Source organism: Telopea speciosissima, chromosome 2 (genome assembly GCF_018873765.1).
Source record: "Telopea speciosissima isolate NSW1024214 ecotype Mountain lineage chromosome 2, Tspe_v1, whole genome shotgun sequence".
NCBI classification, from domain to species: Eukaryota; Viridiplantae; Streptophyta; class Magnoliopsida; order Proteales; family Proteaceae; genus Telopea; species Telopea speciosissima.
The window spans coordinates 9,161,371-9,178,725 of NC_057917.1; the positions used below are offsets into that span (position 1 = coordinate 9,161,371).

General features: G+C 39.0%; 1 protein-coding gene across 1 annotated transcript; it reads left to right on the top strand.

The window, feature by feature from the left end:
* Positions 1-3,945: 3,945 nt before the first annotated feature.
* Positions 3,946-4,383, top strand: LOC122650418. The gene has a single exon (XM_043843834.1). The coding sequence runs from the start codon at positions 3,946-3,948 to the stop codon at positions 4,381-4,383; it is 438 nt and encodes a 145-aa protein (XP_043699769.1).
* Positions 4,384-17,355: the final 12,972 nt, after the last annotated feature.

The following is a 17,355-nucleotide window of genomic DNA, read 5'->3' on the forward strand; positions in this document are numbered from 1 at the left end:
AGAAGACCCAAGGACAACCCTCAGCCTATCTGGCTTTTGTCTCTTATCTAAAAAATCACCAAACACATCCTTGGAGAAAGTAAAAATGCCTGAAACCACGGGCTTCAATTCCAACACGTACCATGCATGCTTATCCATGTCATCCTTGAAAATTAAGCTTTTTGCAACTACAGATTACTCTAATCGATGTTGAAGGCTTAATTAATATTAACAGGTTTAGTGATGATGAGTTTTTTTTGGAATTTTTTGGTTTTGATGTTCTGAAATTTGGAAATGAGTCGAGGAAATCTAACATTATTTATCTTTATTCACTATTTATTCTATTGGGTTAAGTCTCTTTAATTATGTTTAGAAATCCAAATAAACAAGATGAGGTTGCAAATGATGACCCTAAAAATATATTTACTTCTCTAATAGAAAATTTAAGCTGTGTTAGGTTTGGGGTGCTTAGGATTCCTTCTCTTGAAGTATGTAGCATCTTTTTGCCCCAAGGGAGAGCAAGGGCTTCTCTATTTGTTAAGTATATGTGTGTATGTGTGTGTGTGTGCGTGTTGCCCCAAGGGAGAACTAAGGCTTCTCTATTTGTTGAGAGAGAGAGAGGGTTCTCTCTCCTCTTGCCCCTATTGACGAACCGTTGAAGCATATCCTGATTGGTGTGCTCTATACCGCTAGCTCGGAGAATCTTTTGTAATAAATAGATACCGCTAATATACTATATATTCACAAAAATAAATAAATAACTAAAAATATAGGTTACATGGGTGATCTTCCATACCACAGCATACTCTCTAATAATTGGGTACTCTAATAATGAAAACTAAATAAAGTCATAGCCTCTAATAATGAAAAAATTTATTTAGGTGTTGTGGGTGAGCCAAGTGATAACAACATTCAATCCTCTAATAATAGGTATTCGAAGAAGTAGCATCTTTTATCAACAAATAACTTTCAAAGATATATCAATCACCTTATAATACATGCTAAACTAGCAATTAAAATTTTAATTGCATTTCCATTAGCGTAATAAAATAGTTATCGTAATATTACTCTAATAAAAAAATTTGCATGCATTATATGTATTGATGTTATCTTATATTATTTAGCATTGCTAAAAAAAAGTTATATTATTTAATATATGCACAAATACTTCTATGTTATATAATTTTTTTAACGGACGTGTATCACAACAATTCATAATCTACATGATACATTTTTTTCCTCATAATATAGAGTATTTTGTAGTACACACTAGCCTATAATTATTTATTAAGTGACCTTATTGTTGATTATTGCAAAGTTTAGGCTTAGCGATTAATCGAGAAGCGATAGGAATGATGACACCTACGAACTGCAAAAGATTCTATTCGAAACAAATCCTTATTATTCATTGGGTGGGAATACTTAAACTACATACCCACTTCCTTTCTCATAATATTAGATGTAAGTGAAAGTGTTCTACCCCAAAAAAAAAAAAAAAAAAAAAGAAGATGTAAGTGAAAATGACTTTACAAATTAGTAAAGGAAATGGAAATTATATGAAAATAAGTTTAACCTAATTGAATAAATTTATACAAGAAATATTCATTATGATTCAAAGTAAACCCAGGTGAATAGCAATAAATGTGATTTTTTAAGAAGGGAATCATTGAGGAAGAGGACACAAAAATATGTTTTTCTAGCCTCACAGTCCAATCATTTTATCCCACATAGATAAACAATTAAAAAATACAAAAGAAATAAACAATTTCCCCTTAGCCTATTAGGATGTTACTCTATTAATGACTGTTAAAATACAATTTTTCCCAAAAATATTTACATTCCAACAAACTCTCTATAAAAAAATGTGGCAATAAACCCTAAACCTAAAAAATCAACATTTCCCCCCCTAAACACATAGGATTATTGTTGTTATAGCTATTAATAGAGAATTTCATAGTGTTGATTGATAGGGCATAATTCAACATCGACTAAGTCTGCGACCTAAGATGACGTCATAAACCAGTTTGACCTCTCTGACTATTAGCTCAAGTTTTTGGGTTGGATATTTCAATATAATTTTGAGTCACCCCTACCAATGTATTTGAGAGAGAGAGACCATGTTTGGTATGCATTTCTGAAATAGATTATGGGTATATAATGCATTCTGAAACCCAATTATTCTCTATTTTCTCATTTTAGAATACGTTTTAGACACATAATTTATTCCGAGAATGCATACCGGACACAACCAATAACCTAGACAGTGGGGGCGGGGGGTGTTAGGGTTCTAAAACACTGTGTGCACTATTCAACTGAGTCTTGGGTCAACCCACATGTCCTTGATTGGCAACTTTAAGAAGCTCTATTTTCAAGGCTTCCCTGGAATAAGAAACGGTCAATCCATGCATATATAATGAGTACACAGCCCACTAAGGTTTCATTTGGTATATATTCTTGAAATGCAATCTAGGTTTATAATGCATTAATTCGAAGATGACAATTTTCACTTTCTTTATCATCTCAGAATGCATTATCGAAATAGAATGCATTTCAAAAAATACAAAACGAATGCAACTTAAGTATCCATGTCCAAGTTGCACTCTTTTTAAGTTGGGCCTTGCAAGCCCATCAATCAATAATACAAAGGCCTCCTTTAACCTTACACTCCCAAACATTAAGATGGTATCACAAGTGCAGCGTGTGTGCTTACCACACCACAGTCCAACAGTAATGAATACATGAAAGCATGGAAAGGTTCCTCTTTTATCACAGAAAGACTATTTCATGTGACTTGTGAGAGAGTTGCATAGCAAAACCTGTGAAGCCCACTAAAGCCCAATAACTACAGCAAAATTCTTGTGTAAATGTTAAATTGGGCCTCCACCTTCCAGTGTTTTACTGAAGACTTTATCTTTCTCAAAGTCACAAGAGAGAACAGAGAGGCTGAAAAGTCTGCAACTACAACTGCTTGGAAGTGCAGTACAGTGCAGTGCACTGCGCATAGGAGAAAGGAGAAGGAATTTAATATTGACTGGGCCTACCAGAGATTTGATTTTGCTTAGCTCTTGCGCTTGTTTCCTCAAAAGGTTGAGACTAGAGAACAGAGGAAAGATTGAATGGGTCGGGCCTGGCCGCCCATTATAATTACAACTTGTACAACACATCAAACTTCTTACTTATTCATTTATTGCTTCTGCTGCTCCAAGATAGTGGGACCTTATGCTCCTCTCGCCCTTTTATATGTGCATTAAATGTGTGATATTGGCCCATAAATCAAAGCGATCCTCTATTGGTTTCATCATATGTTTTATACGGCAATCAAGTAAAGACACATAATTTTGTGAGCCACATTGAGGGGAAAAAAAAAATACTCTGCAGTGTATTGCAGTTCGGGCTTGTGAGCTCGACACGTGGAAGATGAGACATTCAACGGTGCTGAACTCGAGAAGAAAAAAAAAATTGGGTCAATCGAGCTCAAACCGTTGGATAAAACATCTTCTACATGTCCAGCTCTCAGACTCGACCTGCAAGGCACCGTAAGATGAAGGAACTGCATGTAGAGGATTTTAATCTCACATTGAGGCACCAAATCAATACCAAGTCTGATGAGAATGTTTGTTTTTTTGGGTAGAACTGCTAATTAAGAATGTAATTAAGGAACCTAATGTGGTAAAAATAACTTCAAACACTAATTCCCTTAACTAAACTACTCTCTTACCAATGTGGGTTTGTTAACCTTTGATGAGTGGTCATTTTTGGGAAATTAAGTACACATCATCATTCTTCCTTATTGATGGCCTGATGGGTAACTGGGAAGCTACCTCCCATCATCTTGTTCCCTCCTTTGAAAACAGTATTAGGCATCAAGAAAATTCAAAACCAAGCAACATCCACTTCCTCAGCTCTTATAAAAACCCATCCCTAGCATCCATGAAAATCCATAGTAATTCAAACACTACCAAAGCAATGTCAGCCCTCTTACTGACCTTCTTCCTCTCTCTTCTTCCTTTTCCTCTTCTCTCTCTGGTTTGTGCCAAAGGCAGAGCACCTCATGGGCTTGTCTATAACAACCCCACAGCATTCTCTCCAGCTGCTTATGACTTCTTCCACCCAAATAGCCAAAGCCCCAGCCACAGTATCACTCACAGCCATTGTGTCAAGTCTGATTGCGCACCTTTGCCTCTATCAACATTTTCTTCTGCTTCAGCTATTGCACAGTCCACTGAAGCACACGAAAGCAACTTCTTGGACCCTAAGACTAGAAGCCGAGTGGGAGCTGGTGGGATTGCTGGGATTGTTTTTGGTTTTATGTTTGCAGTGCTTCTAGCAATGGGTGTCTACTATGTAGTGATCACACGTAGATCTAACATTACTCGCGCTAATTCTGTTCGATCTGATGCTTGATTTGTTCTTAGACTCCTTTTCTTTTAGTTCAATTTCTTTTTTGTGGTGTTCAGAACTCATGTAGATGTGTTGTTAGAGAGGTTTTTTTTATATTTGATCACTTCCATATAATTAAAGTTTGAAATCGGACCACGGAAGAAGATTCTGTTTTGATGGTTAATATTGGTCGAAACAGAATCAGGGAGAATAGATCAAGAAATCAAAGAATGATGAAATTTTTTTTTTTGGTGTTGGGAGCTTTTATATATATCTTACTTTTTTAAGGGAGGGGGGAAATAGGCTCGAACTCGAGACCTCCTGGTGAGCATGGGCATGAAACGCACCACAGGTCACCAACTACACTAGGCAGTTGTTGGTAGAATGATGAAATTTGAAATACGATGATGCAATAATCGCGCCAATCAAATGTCTATAGAAGAAGAATTTGTTTTGACGGCTGATATTGGCTGAAAGCCTGGAACAAAATCTGGAGTAATAAACCAGGAATCAAAGATCCTTGGGTTTAGACCATCTATGATTTAAATTAGGAATCTGATTATGCAAAAAAAATTGTCGCATTCAAGAGGTGGAATGATACATATACAGCAAGAGGTCTTGTGCATGATCGTGCATGGTTGATGCACAAGCCCTTAGATGGGGACAAAAGCCTCATCGAAATGACAACAGACAACTGCACCCTTCTTCTTATTTGATGAATCGTCGATACATTAAATTTTCAATGCATCGATCTTTTTCTTACATATTTTTATTATTTTTAGAATAAGAAAAAATGAGAGAGAGTTCTCTAAACAAGTTGCATAGAGGAATGTACCAATGAGGTGCAGCAAAATAGTATCGAATATTGGAGGGATTTAAGCCCAAACCTTGTTATGGCCAATTGAGGTTCTTACCAACTGCATTAATTGGTACTAGGGCTGCAAATTTGGCCCTGTCGGCCCGAACCCGCCCTGAGCCCTAACAGGGCCTGGGCTAAGATTTCTGGCCCTGAGGGCGGGTTAGGGCCAGAAATTCCTGGCCCTGAGTCAAGGTCGGGTCGGGTCAGGGTTGAGACCTCAGGTCAGCCCGACCCTGATTTTGACCTTGCTTTTAGCCCTGAAGAAATTTCTTTATCTATTAAAAAATAGAAGCTATTCTTCAAGTGTTTAGCACAATTGGCAATTTGTGTTGTGTAAAAAATACTTACTATCAAAGGTCTTGAGTTCAAGCCATCTGTCTCACATCTTATATAGTCTATTTTAATTTAATTATTGCAGGCCAGGCCAATCAAGGTGGGCTTGGCCCATCAGGGTCAGGGTTAGGGTCAAGGTATTTAGGCCCTGAGTCAGGATCAGGGTGGGCCTGGGCCCAGCTAAGGGGACTCAGGGTTGGGCTAGGGTTTTAAAAAGCCCGGCCCAACCCGACCCTGTTGCAGCCCTAACTGGTACCTATTCCACCCAAAAAAACATGAACAAAATCTGTTACTTGATGAGATGCAATGATTTGTATTGATCAGAATATCCATTGGACTCATTTTTGTGTCCCATGATTGGCAATGCTTAGGAGTTCGATCCCTAAACTAGTTAGACTAAGAAACTTTTTGTTACCTAATAATTTTTCAAGAGAAAGAATGCTACCTGGTCACGCGTGGCACGCAGCCCCTACACCGAGACAGAGGACCGTGCAAAATGACCGCCACGCCTCCATAGAAAGGCGGAATTTCCTGAGGTGCGACAGTCATTTTGCGCAGCCCTGTGTCTCTGCACAAGGCTGCGCACTGCATGTGACGAGGTAGTGTTCTCTTTCCCTAATTTTCCTTTTTTTGATTTCATTATGGAAAAAAGAATGCTACCTGGTCACTGGTCACGTGACCTACATGGCTTTTGCACCTAGACATAGAAACGCGTGAAAGTACCGTGTTACCCTCATGAAAAGCAGAAATCCTGCCCAAGACGATGCTTTTGCATGCACTTCCATTGGCCAGTGCATTGTACAAGCTCTAGAGGCCGAGATAGTGTTCTCTCACCCTTTTATTATTTATATATTTTTATAAAACCAGTCTGATGGGTCAAAACCGGCCAAACCGGCAACGGCCCCTTTTGAGTGTTTGCTCAATACGGTTTTAGAAACTATGTTTTTATGTCCCCCTTTCTTGCCTATGAAACAAACTTTTTGATTATATACTGGCAAAATTATGTTAGCATGGTCAACAAAGAAAGACTTCCCCCACAGCCCACCTCATTCTGCCACATAAAAAGCTGATATAGCAATTCTAAATATAGGATAGAGAGGACATGCATGATAGCCACGTGTTAAATTTCATAACTTAAAAAAAAAAAAAAACCGTACCCAATGCACAAGGCTCCCGCATTTAACAGGATTTGGGAAGGATCCAGTTTCATAACCTAATTCAATCAAATATCCTTCCTTACATTGATAGTGGTACATTGGTATGCACCCTCTCTAGATGTAAGTTCACTCATAATTTTTAGAACCAGATAGGAGGTTGGATACAATTATAGATCCAATGTTTGTGTTGGATTTGAGCCAAGTTACACCAATATATGGTCCTTAAATTTTGTTCATAACCGGGCCCAAACAATACCACGTTGAAACTATATAGCCCAATCAACAAAATGAATTTCGTGAGGCCCAACTAGGAAGTGTTTCTTATAAGACCCACCTCATTGTCTCATGTTGAAAAAGATGTATTAAATCAATTTTTGTTGATATAAGGGATATGATATATATTAGCCAAATGTCAAATTTCAGATCATAATTCAATGGCAAGAGAACACTAATTGGTCATGTAGCCCTTGCATCAATGCTGTAGTCAATGAAAGTGCACACAGAGGCATTGGTTTGGATGCGATTTTTCGATTTTATTGGAGGTTAAGCAGTCTTTTCATGCATAAAGGCATTGATTTGTGTCTAGGCGCAGGAACCACGCTAACCATGTAACTAGTTATGGGGAAAAGAACACTACTTGGTCGTGTGGCATACATGGCTCTTGCGCCGAGACATAGAAGCCTGCGAAAGTATTGTGCTGCCCTTATGGAAAGGTGGAAATCTCATCCCGAGCGATGCTTGTGCAAACACTTCCATTGGTCAGCACACTGTGTGTGCAAGCTTTAGAGGCCTAGCAACAAGGAAATGTTCTTTATCTGGGAGCATGGCTTCTATGCTTGTGCGAGACTCGATCAACAATTCAACACCCCTTTTGGTTCAATCTATGGGGGCAGGGAGGTCATTTTACAGAGAGGAGGAGAACGACTGACACAAGGATACAGGTGCGAGAGCCTCTCTCCTGAACAAGAAACTTTCTTACTTAAATATATGTTTACAGTGTAAAACTATATGTTATGTACTATATATTAAACTTTCCCAAGTATACAACAAAATGGGGGCGCTGTTCTCCGTGCCGCAGCGCAACCTGTACCCAGGCACATGGGGATGGGTGCAATGATCATCCTGCCCCCTGAACAGGCTGCCCATGTACCTGGACGCAGGCTACGTTGTGGCACAGAGAACATTCTCCCAACAAAATAATAGAAATATCAAAAATTGGGACAAGTGCAGCTCGCCCAAAGCCCATACAAGTTGGGCCTGGGCTAAGGACATAAGGATATCTAGGGGTGTAAATGAATAGCCGAAATCCGTTTCCATATCCGTTTAGCACTATCCGAATCCGTCCGATAGCTAAACGGATGTGGATACGGATAGGCTATAGCTATCCGAAAAGCTATATTTACATGTAAACGGATAAAATATCCGATCCAAATCCGTCCGATAGCTAATCGGATGCGGATGCAGATATAGCACTATCCGAACCGAATCCGATCCGTTTACAGCCCTAAGGATATCCCAGCCTGATCTCAAGCTGTGCCTACCCTAAGCTTAAAATTAAGGAAAGAAAACCTAGGCCCAGTAAAGGCCCGATTTTAATTTTTTAAAATATAAAAATGACGGACCCACGTCATCTTTTTCGAGTTGATCCAACTGTTTCTTAGCGATATAGGTGGAACTGGAATTGGCTTGGAATCGGTCTGATTCAATTGAAAATACAAAGGAAATGGTTAAGGAATCGGGTGTCAATTACAGAATCACCATTTTGATTCCAATTTAAGTTGCCGCAGTGAAGATAGGTGGAAATCGGGATCGATGTCAGCCATTTCCATTATCGGATCCGTTGATTCACCGATTTGATTCCTAATTTTTGAAATCCCTGTTCCCTATCCCCTTCCGGTGCAACCCCATCTCTCCCACCCCACTCATCCTCTTCACTTGTATTTACTTGGAATAACACTGACTTGTAACCTCTTTTGATTGCCTATCTTTATGTAAGATAAAAAAAAAAAAAAAAATCAAAATAATTTGAAGAATTGAATTTGTACCTATTTTTTCGAGTATACAAGTGAAATAACTAGCTTTTATTTATTTTTCATCGAGTTTGATTACAACAAGATTTTCCCTGTGCTCGTTAATAGCTTTTAAACGCGTTTCTTGTTCGTTTGGAAAGAAATATGTCTCGAATAGGTGGTGTTAGGGATTCAATTGCCATTGAAGGGTTCCACCGAAAATATTGAATTAATCTCAGAATCCAATTTAATCAAGTCAAACAAAAAAAATGGTCTCCAAAGATTGATTTGTGGGTCAGGGATTCAAAATATTAAAAGATATTTCTCTGAAAATGTTCACTAGATATTGGAACTAGATTTACTGAAATCTTCAAAAAAAATTCAGTACAATAGAACTTATCAAAGTATCAAAGAAGGGGTAGAAAAAATATAGTATCTGCACAACACTTGGGAGAATGCCATTCATCGACCATTGGTACTGCACAACACTTGTGAGAATGCTATGGATCCTCAACGGTCGAGCAGGTAGCGGCCATTGTGCTGCCTACACCCAGACAGGGGCGTGGATCCCACCCAAATAGGGTGCTCGGACAGTGGATAGGGCAGTCATTTAGCCCTTGTCTGGATGTAGGTAGAACAATGGCTGCAACCTACCCGACCGTAGAGGATCAAATTCTCCTTAAATCAATAAAAAAATATACACGATGCACAAGGCTCTTGCCACTACTAGGGGTGTCAATGGGTTGGGTTGGGCCGGGCCTGCCTAAACCCTGACCCTGACCCTAGAGGCCTTAACCTAAACCCTGACCCTAACCCAACCCTGGCAGGACCAAGAAACCCTCAACCCTGACCCGACCCTGCCAGGGTTTTTCCTAACCCGGCCCAGCCCGACCCGACCCGACCCTGATAGGGTTGGGCAGGGTCGGGTTGGCCCTGATTGACCCTGTCTTGACCCTGATTGATATATATCAAAAAATATATCTAAAAAAAACCTGAAAAATTCTTTAAAGAAGAAGAATAAGAGGGGAAGGAGAGAGGGAGAGAGGGACTTGTAAATTTAAATAAAAATAATTCACAAACATGTATAAATCTTGACTGCAAGCTTATCTCAAGTACCTCAATTACATTTTCCTCAAGAACTCAAATTATTGAACACATGAGATAAAAAGAACAAAGCTTGGCAAAAGAATAAACATTAAAAATTCATAAATCCTAAGAGCTTAATTTATATATTGCAAGAGGCTTTAATGTTTTATCAATAGCCAATACAACAAATGCAACATTTTGACTTGAATTTAAGGGAGAGAACTATCTACCCACCATAAACAGAAGAACATATACTGTTGGTTCTGTCTATGATATTCATTTACAGAATAAAGTTCCAACTTTCAATGGCATGAAGATTTAAAAGAACAGTAGCAGGATTGTAAATGAACAGAAACTAATAGTGTATTTGGGTAGGCAAGAGTGAAAAGATAAAGAAGGGATTGTAACTAATGTGAAGGGTCACACTTGGAACAAAGCAAAATAATAGACTAAGTGGAGAATAAGGAATAAAGGGCAGGGGTATTAAGGGAAATAAAACAAATAGGGGTTTGAATTAGACTCACAATTGAAGTCTTCTTCAACCTTCGGCTAACAGAACCAGGCGGAACAGGGCTTCAATCTTCTTGAGAGATAGATCTCTCTCATCTGGAGGTCTTTTGTTCTGAAATTTTGAGAGTAGCAACCACACCCCCAAGGCCTCTCAATCCTCAATAGCATAAGCAACCAATAGGAATAAACGCAGACAGCAGCTGGGTAAAAGAAGAAAGAAGAAGGAAATCAGTGGAGGGAGGAGTGCACGCAAGGCTCATGGCAACCATCGGTTAACCCAAAAAAAATTTCATTCCAAAACTCTCAAATCTGAGTATCGGTGGATTACAATGGTATTTAAAAAAAATAATTGAATACTCTTACTCTAAAACTGAAACAAGAAACCCTAATTAAAACATAAATAGAATTAGACTCTACTAAACAAACTTCGGCTCAAACTCTGCTTCTTATCCAACGCCTATCTGCATCATTGTACCTTCATGTTGTACTCCCTAGTATTCTACCAGACTACCAGAGTACTCGCGAATCTCCTCTCTCTCTCTCTTAGCCAAAATCCATGAACAAACATTGTTGGAAGCAAGCCAGCAGAGAAGACGAACGTAAGAACTCGACGCAGGTAAGCAGCTTCCTTGATCTTCACTGAAGCTTGATAGCAGGGAAGGAGGAAGATGGAGGCACGATCGTCGAGCGGTGGCTTTTTGGATCTGGATAAGTGAAAAAATGAAAAGGGATTTCGATTTTAGGGTTTACTATTGGCTTTTTGTCTTTTCTTTTATAATATATACATTAATATATAATATTATATATCTATAACTAATACAGGATCGGGTCCGGGCCGGACCGGGCTAAGCCCGAGGTCTTATCCCGGACCCGACCCGACCCTGCCAGGGTCAGCCAAAAACTCAACCCTAACCCGCCCTTCGGGTTGGTAGATCAGGGTCGGATCGGATCCGGGCTCAGGGCGGATTCGGGCGGGTTCGAGCCAAACGGGTATTATTGACACCCCTAGCCACTACAAGGTCTGAGAAGGATCATAGTATGTATAGTTTTATCCCTGCTTCGACTATCGGCCACCCTTTGGCCTTTCTCGGAATCAATGATGAAAAGAAATACTTCTTTTTTTCATTCAAATTTAAATTTGGGAAAACGGCTTTAATATTCACAATGATAGTTTCAATGATTAAAATGCATTACACTTTGAAACTTAGGACATCATAAGTAGCAACCAAGGGAAATACGGACTGTACTATATGCAACACAAGGTGAATGAGAATGAACTCTCTTTCATTATTGTATATTTCTATCCATATTTTTCTGTCTTGCGTTCTTTGAACCATCAGTGTACGCTACCTCCTCACATTGAGTTATTTATTTTTGAGGGGAGAGTTTTTTGTTTGGGAGCGTAGCCCCAACGCCAATGCAGGCGCCAATGGAGCGTGTACAAAAGCATCAATAGAGATGGATTTCTACCTTTGATGGGAGTGGAGGTGGGACGATTATTTCGTAGGGGCTTGTTTCTAGACATAGGGACCATGTTCCTATGCTCGCTCATTTTTCAATTCCTTTTAATATTTTAGAAAACTTTCTTCTGATTTGATCCTAATGGCAATACAAAACTCATGGCCATCAATAGGTTGAATTCTTGATCGAGCAAATCATTAAAGAATTCCTATATTTCAACCCTCTAGTAAATAAATTCCCTCTGGCATCGGATACGGCATATCGATCATTTCTCCTCCGGTCCAATCAGTTCAATTGAGAGCTGTCCCTCTCATATCAGCACGCCTCCTTGGCCGAGATCTAATGTGATTATCTCCCACAACTGATCTTCCTTGACCCTACCTACCATTCCTGTGTTTCAATGGAATCGATAAAGTACTACTAATAGGAGGCTTAAGATCGTTGTCAGTGGAATAACAATCGGGCGGAGAGGCAAGGGCATCAAGCCTAGATAAGATATCGGAATGAAAACTAGATAGCATGAAAAAAAAATTAATAAAAATTTTTAGGGAAAAAGATCTCTACTTGGTGGTATTTCCTACACCCTCTCACAGGACACTGTAAAGTGATGCCTCTGCCTCCTGTGTTGATATCCAAACGTATTCACCCATTGGCCCAAACACTTGAGTAGATACCATACCACTAACTAGAGATCTCTTGCCCAAATTTTTAATGTGAGGTGTAGGCTACAGGAAAAAGATTCTGTCCAGCCGTGGCTGGGAGCAGGACAGTCCAGGCCCCACTAAACAACACCAAAAATTGGGGTGGGGTGTTCATTTCACAGGTGAATCTCACCTGGGCCCCACCTCATCTCAAGTAGGACCCACCTGTGAGATGATCATCCCATTATTCCCACCTCTGTTTTTAGTGTCGTTTAGTGGGGGCTGGACCGTCCAGCTCCCGCCACGGCTGGACAGGAGCCAGGTCCGTAGGCTGCGTTGGTTGTTCATTTCAATTAATTTGTTATAAATTTTGAAGTCACTAGGCAACAAAAGTTGAATAAGTTCAGAGAAGAAAGTAAAGATCCAGAAGAGGAAGACTGACGGACAACCCTCTCAGCCTATCTGTCTTTTGTCTCTTATCTAAAAAACATCACCGAACACATCCTTGGAGAAAAGTAAATGCCTGAAACCACGGGCTTCAATTCCAACACGTACCATGCATGCTAATCCATGTCATCTTTGAAAATTAAGCTTTTTGCAACTAGAGATTACCCTAAGCGATGTTAAAGGCTTAATTAATATTAACAGGTTTAGTGATGATGAGTTTTTTTTGAACATTTTTTGGTTTTGATGTCCTGAAATTTGGAAATGAGTCGAGGAAATCTTACATTCTTTATCTTTATTCATTATTCTATTGGGTTAAGTCTCTTTAATTATGTTTAGAAATCCAAATAAACAAGATGAGGTTGCAAATGATGACCCTAAAAATATATTTATTTCTCTAATAGAAAATTTAATCTGTGTTGGGTTTTTTTTCTTCTTTTTTGATAAGTAACTGTGTTAGGTTTGGGGTGCTTAGGATTCCTTCTCTTGAAGTATGTAGCATCTTTTTGCCTCAAGGGAGAGCTAGGGCTTCTCTATTTGTTGAGTGTCAGAGTGTGTGTGTTGCCCCAAGGGAGAGGGAGAGCTAGGGTTTCTCTATTTGTTGAGAGAGAGAGAGAGAGAGAGAGAGAGAGGGGGGGGGGGGAGGGGGCAGGAGGTTTCTCTCCTCTTGCCTCTATTGACGAACCTTTGAAGCATATCCTAAAATACTATATATTCATAAAAATAAATAAATAACTACAAATATAGGCTACATAGGTGATCTTCCATACCACATGCAGCATACTCTCTATTGATTGGGACCTCTAATAATGAAAACTAAATAAAGTCATAGCTGCTAATAATATAAATATTTATTTAGGTCTTGAAGAGAGGGGGGGGAGCCAACTGATAACAACATTCAATCCTCTAATAATGGGTATTCGAAGAAATAGCATCTTTTATCAACAAATAACTTTCAAAGATATATCAATCACCTTATAATACATGCTAAATTAGCAGTTAAAATTTTAAGAGTAAATATCATCTCCTTTAAGTATCCATAATATCAATTAAACCCCTCTCTAGGGTTTTGAATAATGATAATGCTTTCCCTTACTTTTGAAAGATTCTATCAATCAATCGTACTTATTCCGTTAAAAAACGCTGGTAAGTGATGACATCAGCTTTAATATAATCATTTAAACCCCAAAATGCCCTTATGTAATGTGATATTCCATTACCCCCTAATAACAAGAGACTAAAATGAAAAAGACAATAATACCCTCATCTCTAACCTCTTACGCTTCTTCTTTCTTTCTTTCTTCTTCTTCCTCCTGCAACCGCCCATCCCCACTCCTCTGCTACCATTGCTGCCATTACAGTGAGCCTATATATTAAAATAAAAAACAACAACAAAGGTAGCCAAGGCTACCATTGTCATTAAGCACATACTTGGGCCTGCCAGTATCCTAAAGCTCTGACAAGGGCATGCAACCAGTGGCAGCAAAGGCCGCCTGTACAGTGGCACCGGGATTAACACATGTGGTCGTCGGGGTGGACTCCTTCCTTCTTAAAAAAAATCGATTTGCAGGCGGCAGTTTTGGGAATGTTTTGGAATGGTGAAAATGAAACCAATTAAGTTTTTACGCTAGGCATTAGTGCGACGGTCGGACACCGGCATAGGGTTCGCCATAGTCCAACTATTGTTCGCCGGTGTTGTGGATGTCAATCAGAGTCGGCAGCAGCCGCAATCAGAAGCTAAAATTTCATTGAAACCCTAGCAATTTTCAATTTCACGGTTTGGGCTGAGGTTGAAGACATGGCACCACCTTCATTTTTGTACTCAACAGTCACTTGAAAGGGGGTTTTGCTACCGCCATTGCAAGTGATTTCCTGGTCTTGTTAAGAGGTGCAGAGGAGTGGGGGCGGGTGGGGTTGCAGGAGGAAGAAGAAGAAAGAAAGAAAGAAGGGTATGACGTTACAGATGAGGGTATTATTGTCTTTTGTTATTAGGGGGTAATATTGGAATATCACATTACATAAGGGCATTTTGGGATTTAAATGAATATATTAAGGCTGATGTCATCACTTAACAACGTTTTTAAAAGGAATGATTACGATTGATAGAATTTTTCAAAAGTAGGAGAAATGCATTATCATTATTCAAAACCCAGAAGAGGGGTTTGATATTATGGATACTTAGTGGAGAGGGGGATGATATTTACTCAAAAAGATATCTGTGATAGAGGTAGAAAGGATATCCCACTTCATTCAACAAAGATATCAATGATTGAAGGAAACTTATCCCCTTCAGTCAAGTAAATAATTGGGTTATGCAAGATTTCGTAACTTAGTGGTTCTGTAATTGTCTATGCCTTTGCTAACACAGTTGCGTGTGTTTCTGCTTCTAATTGTTGCTTTGATGATAAGAGAGCTTTCAAAGTATCTCTTGCACTGATTCTTCTGCAAACCTGTAATAAAAATTGTTGAAAAAAATGACAGGTTGAGTTGTGTCACTTGATACTGTTCTTAAGACCGTAGACGTCCCCTATGGTGCAATCGAGAATATACGAATTGGCCTCCAAGATAAAACAGTCCATTGACTCCCTCAATAATCGTGCACACGACTACTAGACCCCTTTGAATACTACATGGCTGTGCTCAAACTAAAAAAGAAGAACACACACAATAATACCACTTTCAAAACTAAAAACATTGAAGAAAGAGGATTCATGCAACACAAGCATATGGATAACATAAAGTAAATTCATCTCAAATGGGCCTTGATTAATCCAAGAAACTTAATCCCATTTTAAGAGGGCTTGATTCGTTGGTTCTCTTTCAAAAGGATAAGTCCTTCCCTCTATTTATATTGGTAGCAGGAAAATGCATTGAAAAGGAGGAATAAAGAGAGGTCTTTAAGATGAGGATTTAAGATGAGAATTAAGAGAATGGATTTAATAATCCAAGAGGTTTGATTAATCTCCAAAGAAACTTGATTAATTCAAGAGAGACTATTTCTCTAAAAGGGTTAAGCTCTCCCCCCCCCCCCCCCCTTCTCCCCCTGTCTATTTATAAGGGAGACATTAAGAGAAGACAGTAAGGATGTCCTAAAACTAAAGATTAAAAGCTTGAAGAAGCTTCATAAAATGACATAAAATATCTCCAAAAAATTGAATTGACAAATTAATAGAAAAGGTGAAATATTAATGAAACTTATTTGTATTTAAACAAATCTTTAAGACTACTTTGAATCTTAAATTGTTTTAAAACTTCATTTAAAAACTAACACTTACCAATGAAATGGACGTATAGTTTGCATTTTTATTTTTTTTTGGGTGGTATATATATATATATATATATATATATATATATATATATATATATATATATATATATATGTATATGAGTTGGGCTGGCCAAGACATTGGAATGAAGAGAGAGAATGCAAGAATCATGGCCGCCACTACCAATCCCTTAATCTCTCAGCTTGGAATTCTCTTTTCTTCTCTGCTTCTAATTCTGTGCTGCCTCCTCCTGTTCTGTTCTGAGAATGCCAGTAGTGCCTATGATGAAGGAGGAATAAGAGGAGAGACGTTGATGAAGACTCATCACAAACAAAAACATAATCATGTGATCAAGATCAGTGATCTCCTCCCTGCACCAGTTTGCTCCACCTCCACTACCACTCATCCCAAAGGTAACAACCCAAACACAACTTCTTAAGTAATTAACCAGCACCATTAATTAATCCCCTAGAATTTCACTTCACTTCACCTAATTGTTGCTAATAATTATCTATACTTGAGGAGAACGAACTTAGTTCTTCCCTTTTTTTTAACTAATTCCTCCATTTTCAGGTCTGGATACTAAGACTTTGTTGAAAGTAATTCACAAGCATGGCTCATGTTCCAAACATGGCTCTAACCACAAGAAGGCTAAAAAATATCCTACTCCAACTCAGATCCTCCTCCAAGACCAATCCCGAGTCAAGATGATCCAATCTCGACTCTCGAAACAGGATCAGGTGGTACGAGGAGGCTCGAAAAAGGCTACAATAATCCCGACATATTTAGTTGGCACCGACGGTTACTACATTGTGACCGTTGGGATTGGGTCTCCCAAAAGAGATTTCTCACTGGAATTCGACACCGGTAGCGACCTAACTTGGATTCAATGTGAACCTTGTGTGGGTTCTTGCTATAAACAAGAAGAACCAATATTCAATCCTACTAACTAACTCATCTTCTTATTCCAACATCACTTGCAACACCAGCGAGTGTTCCTTGCTCAACTCTTCTGGCCTTGCCGCCTCTGCTGCCTGTACCACCTCTCCCTCCTCTACTTGCACATATGGCATTGAATACATTGATGATTCATACCCTGGTGGCTACTTTGCAACTGAAACCTTAACACTCACATCCACTGATATCTTCTCTAAATTCATGTTTGGATGTGGCCATAACAATACTGGGCAGTCTGATACTAAAATGGCCGGGCCAAGATATCCATAATAT

Coding starts and splice junctions, on each gene's coding strand:
- LOC122650418 (XM_043843834.1), top strand. CDS start 3,946: ATGTCAGCCCTCTTACTGACCTTCTTCCTCTCTCTTCTTCCTTTTCCT.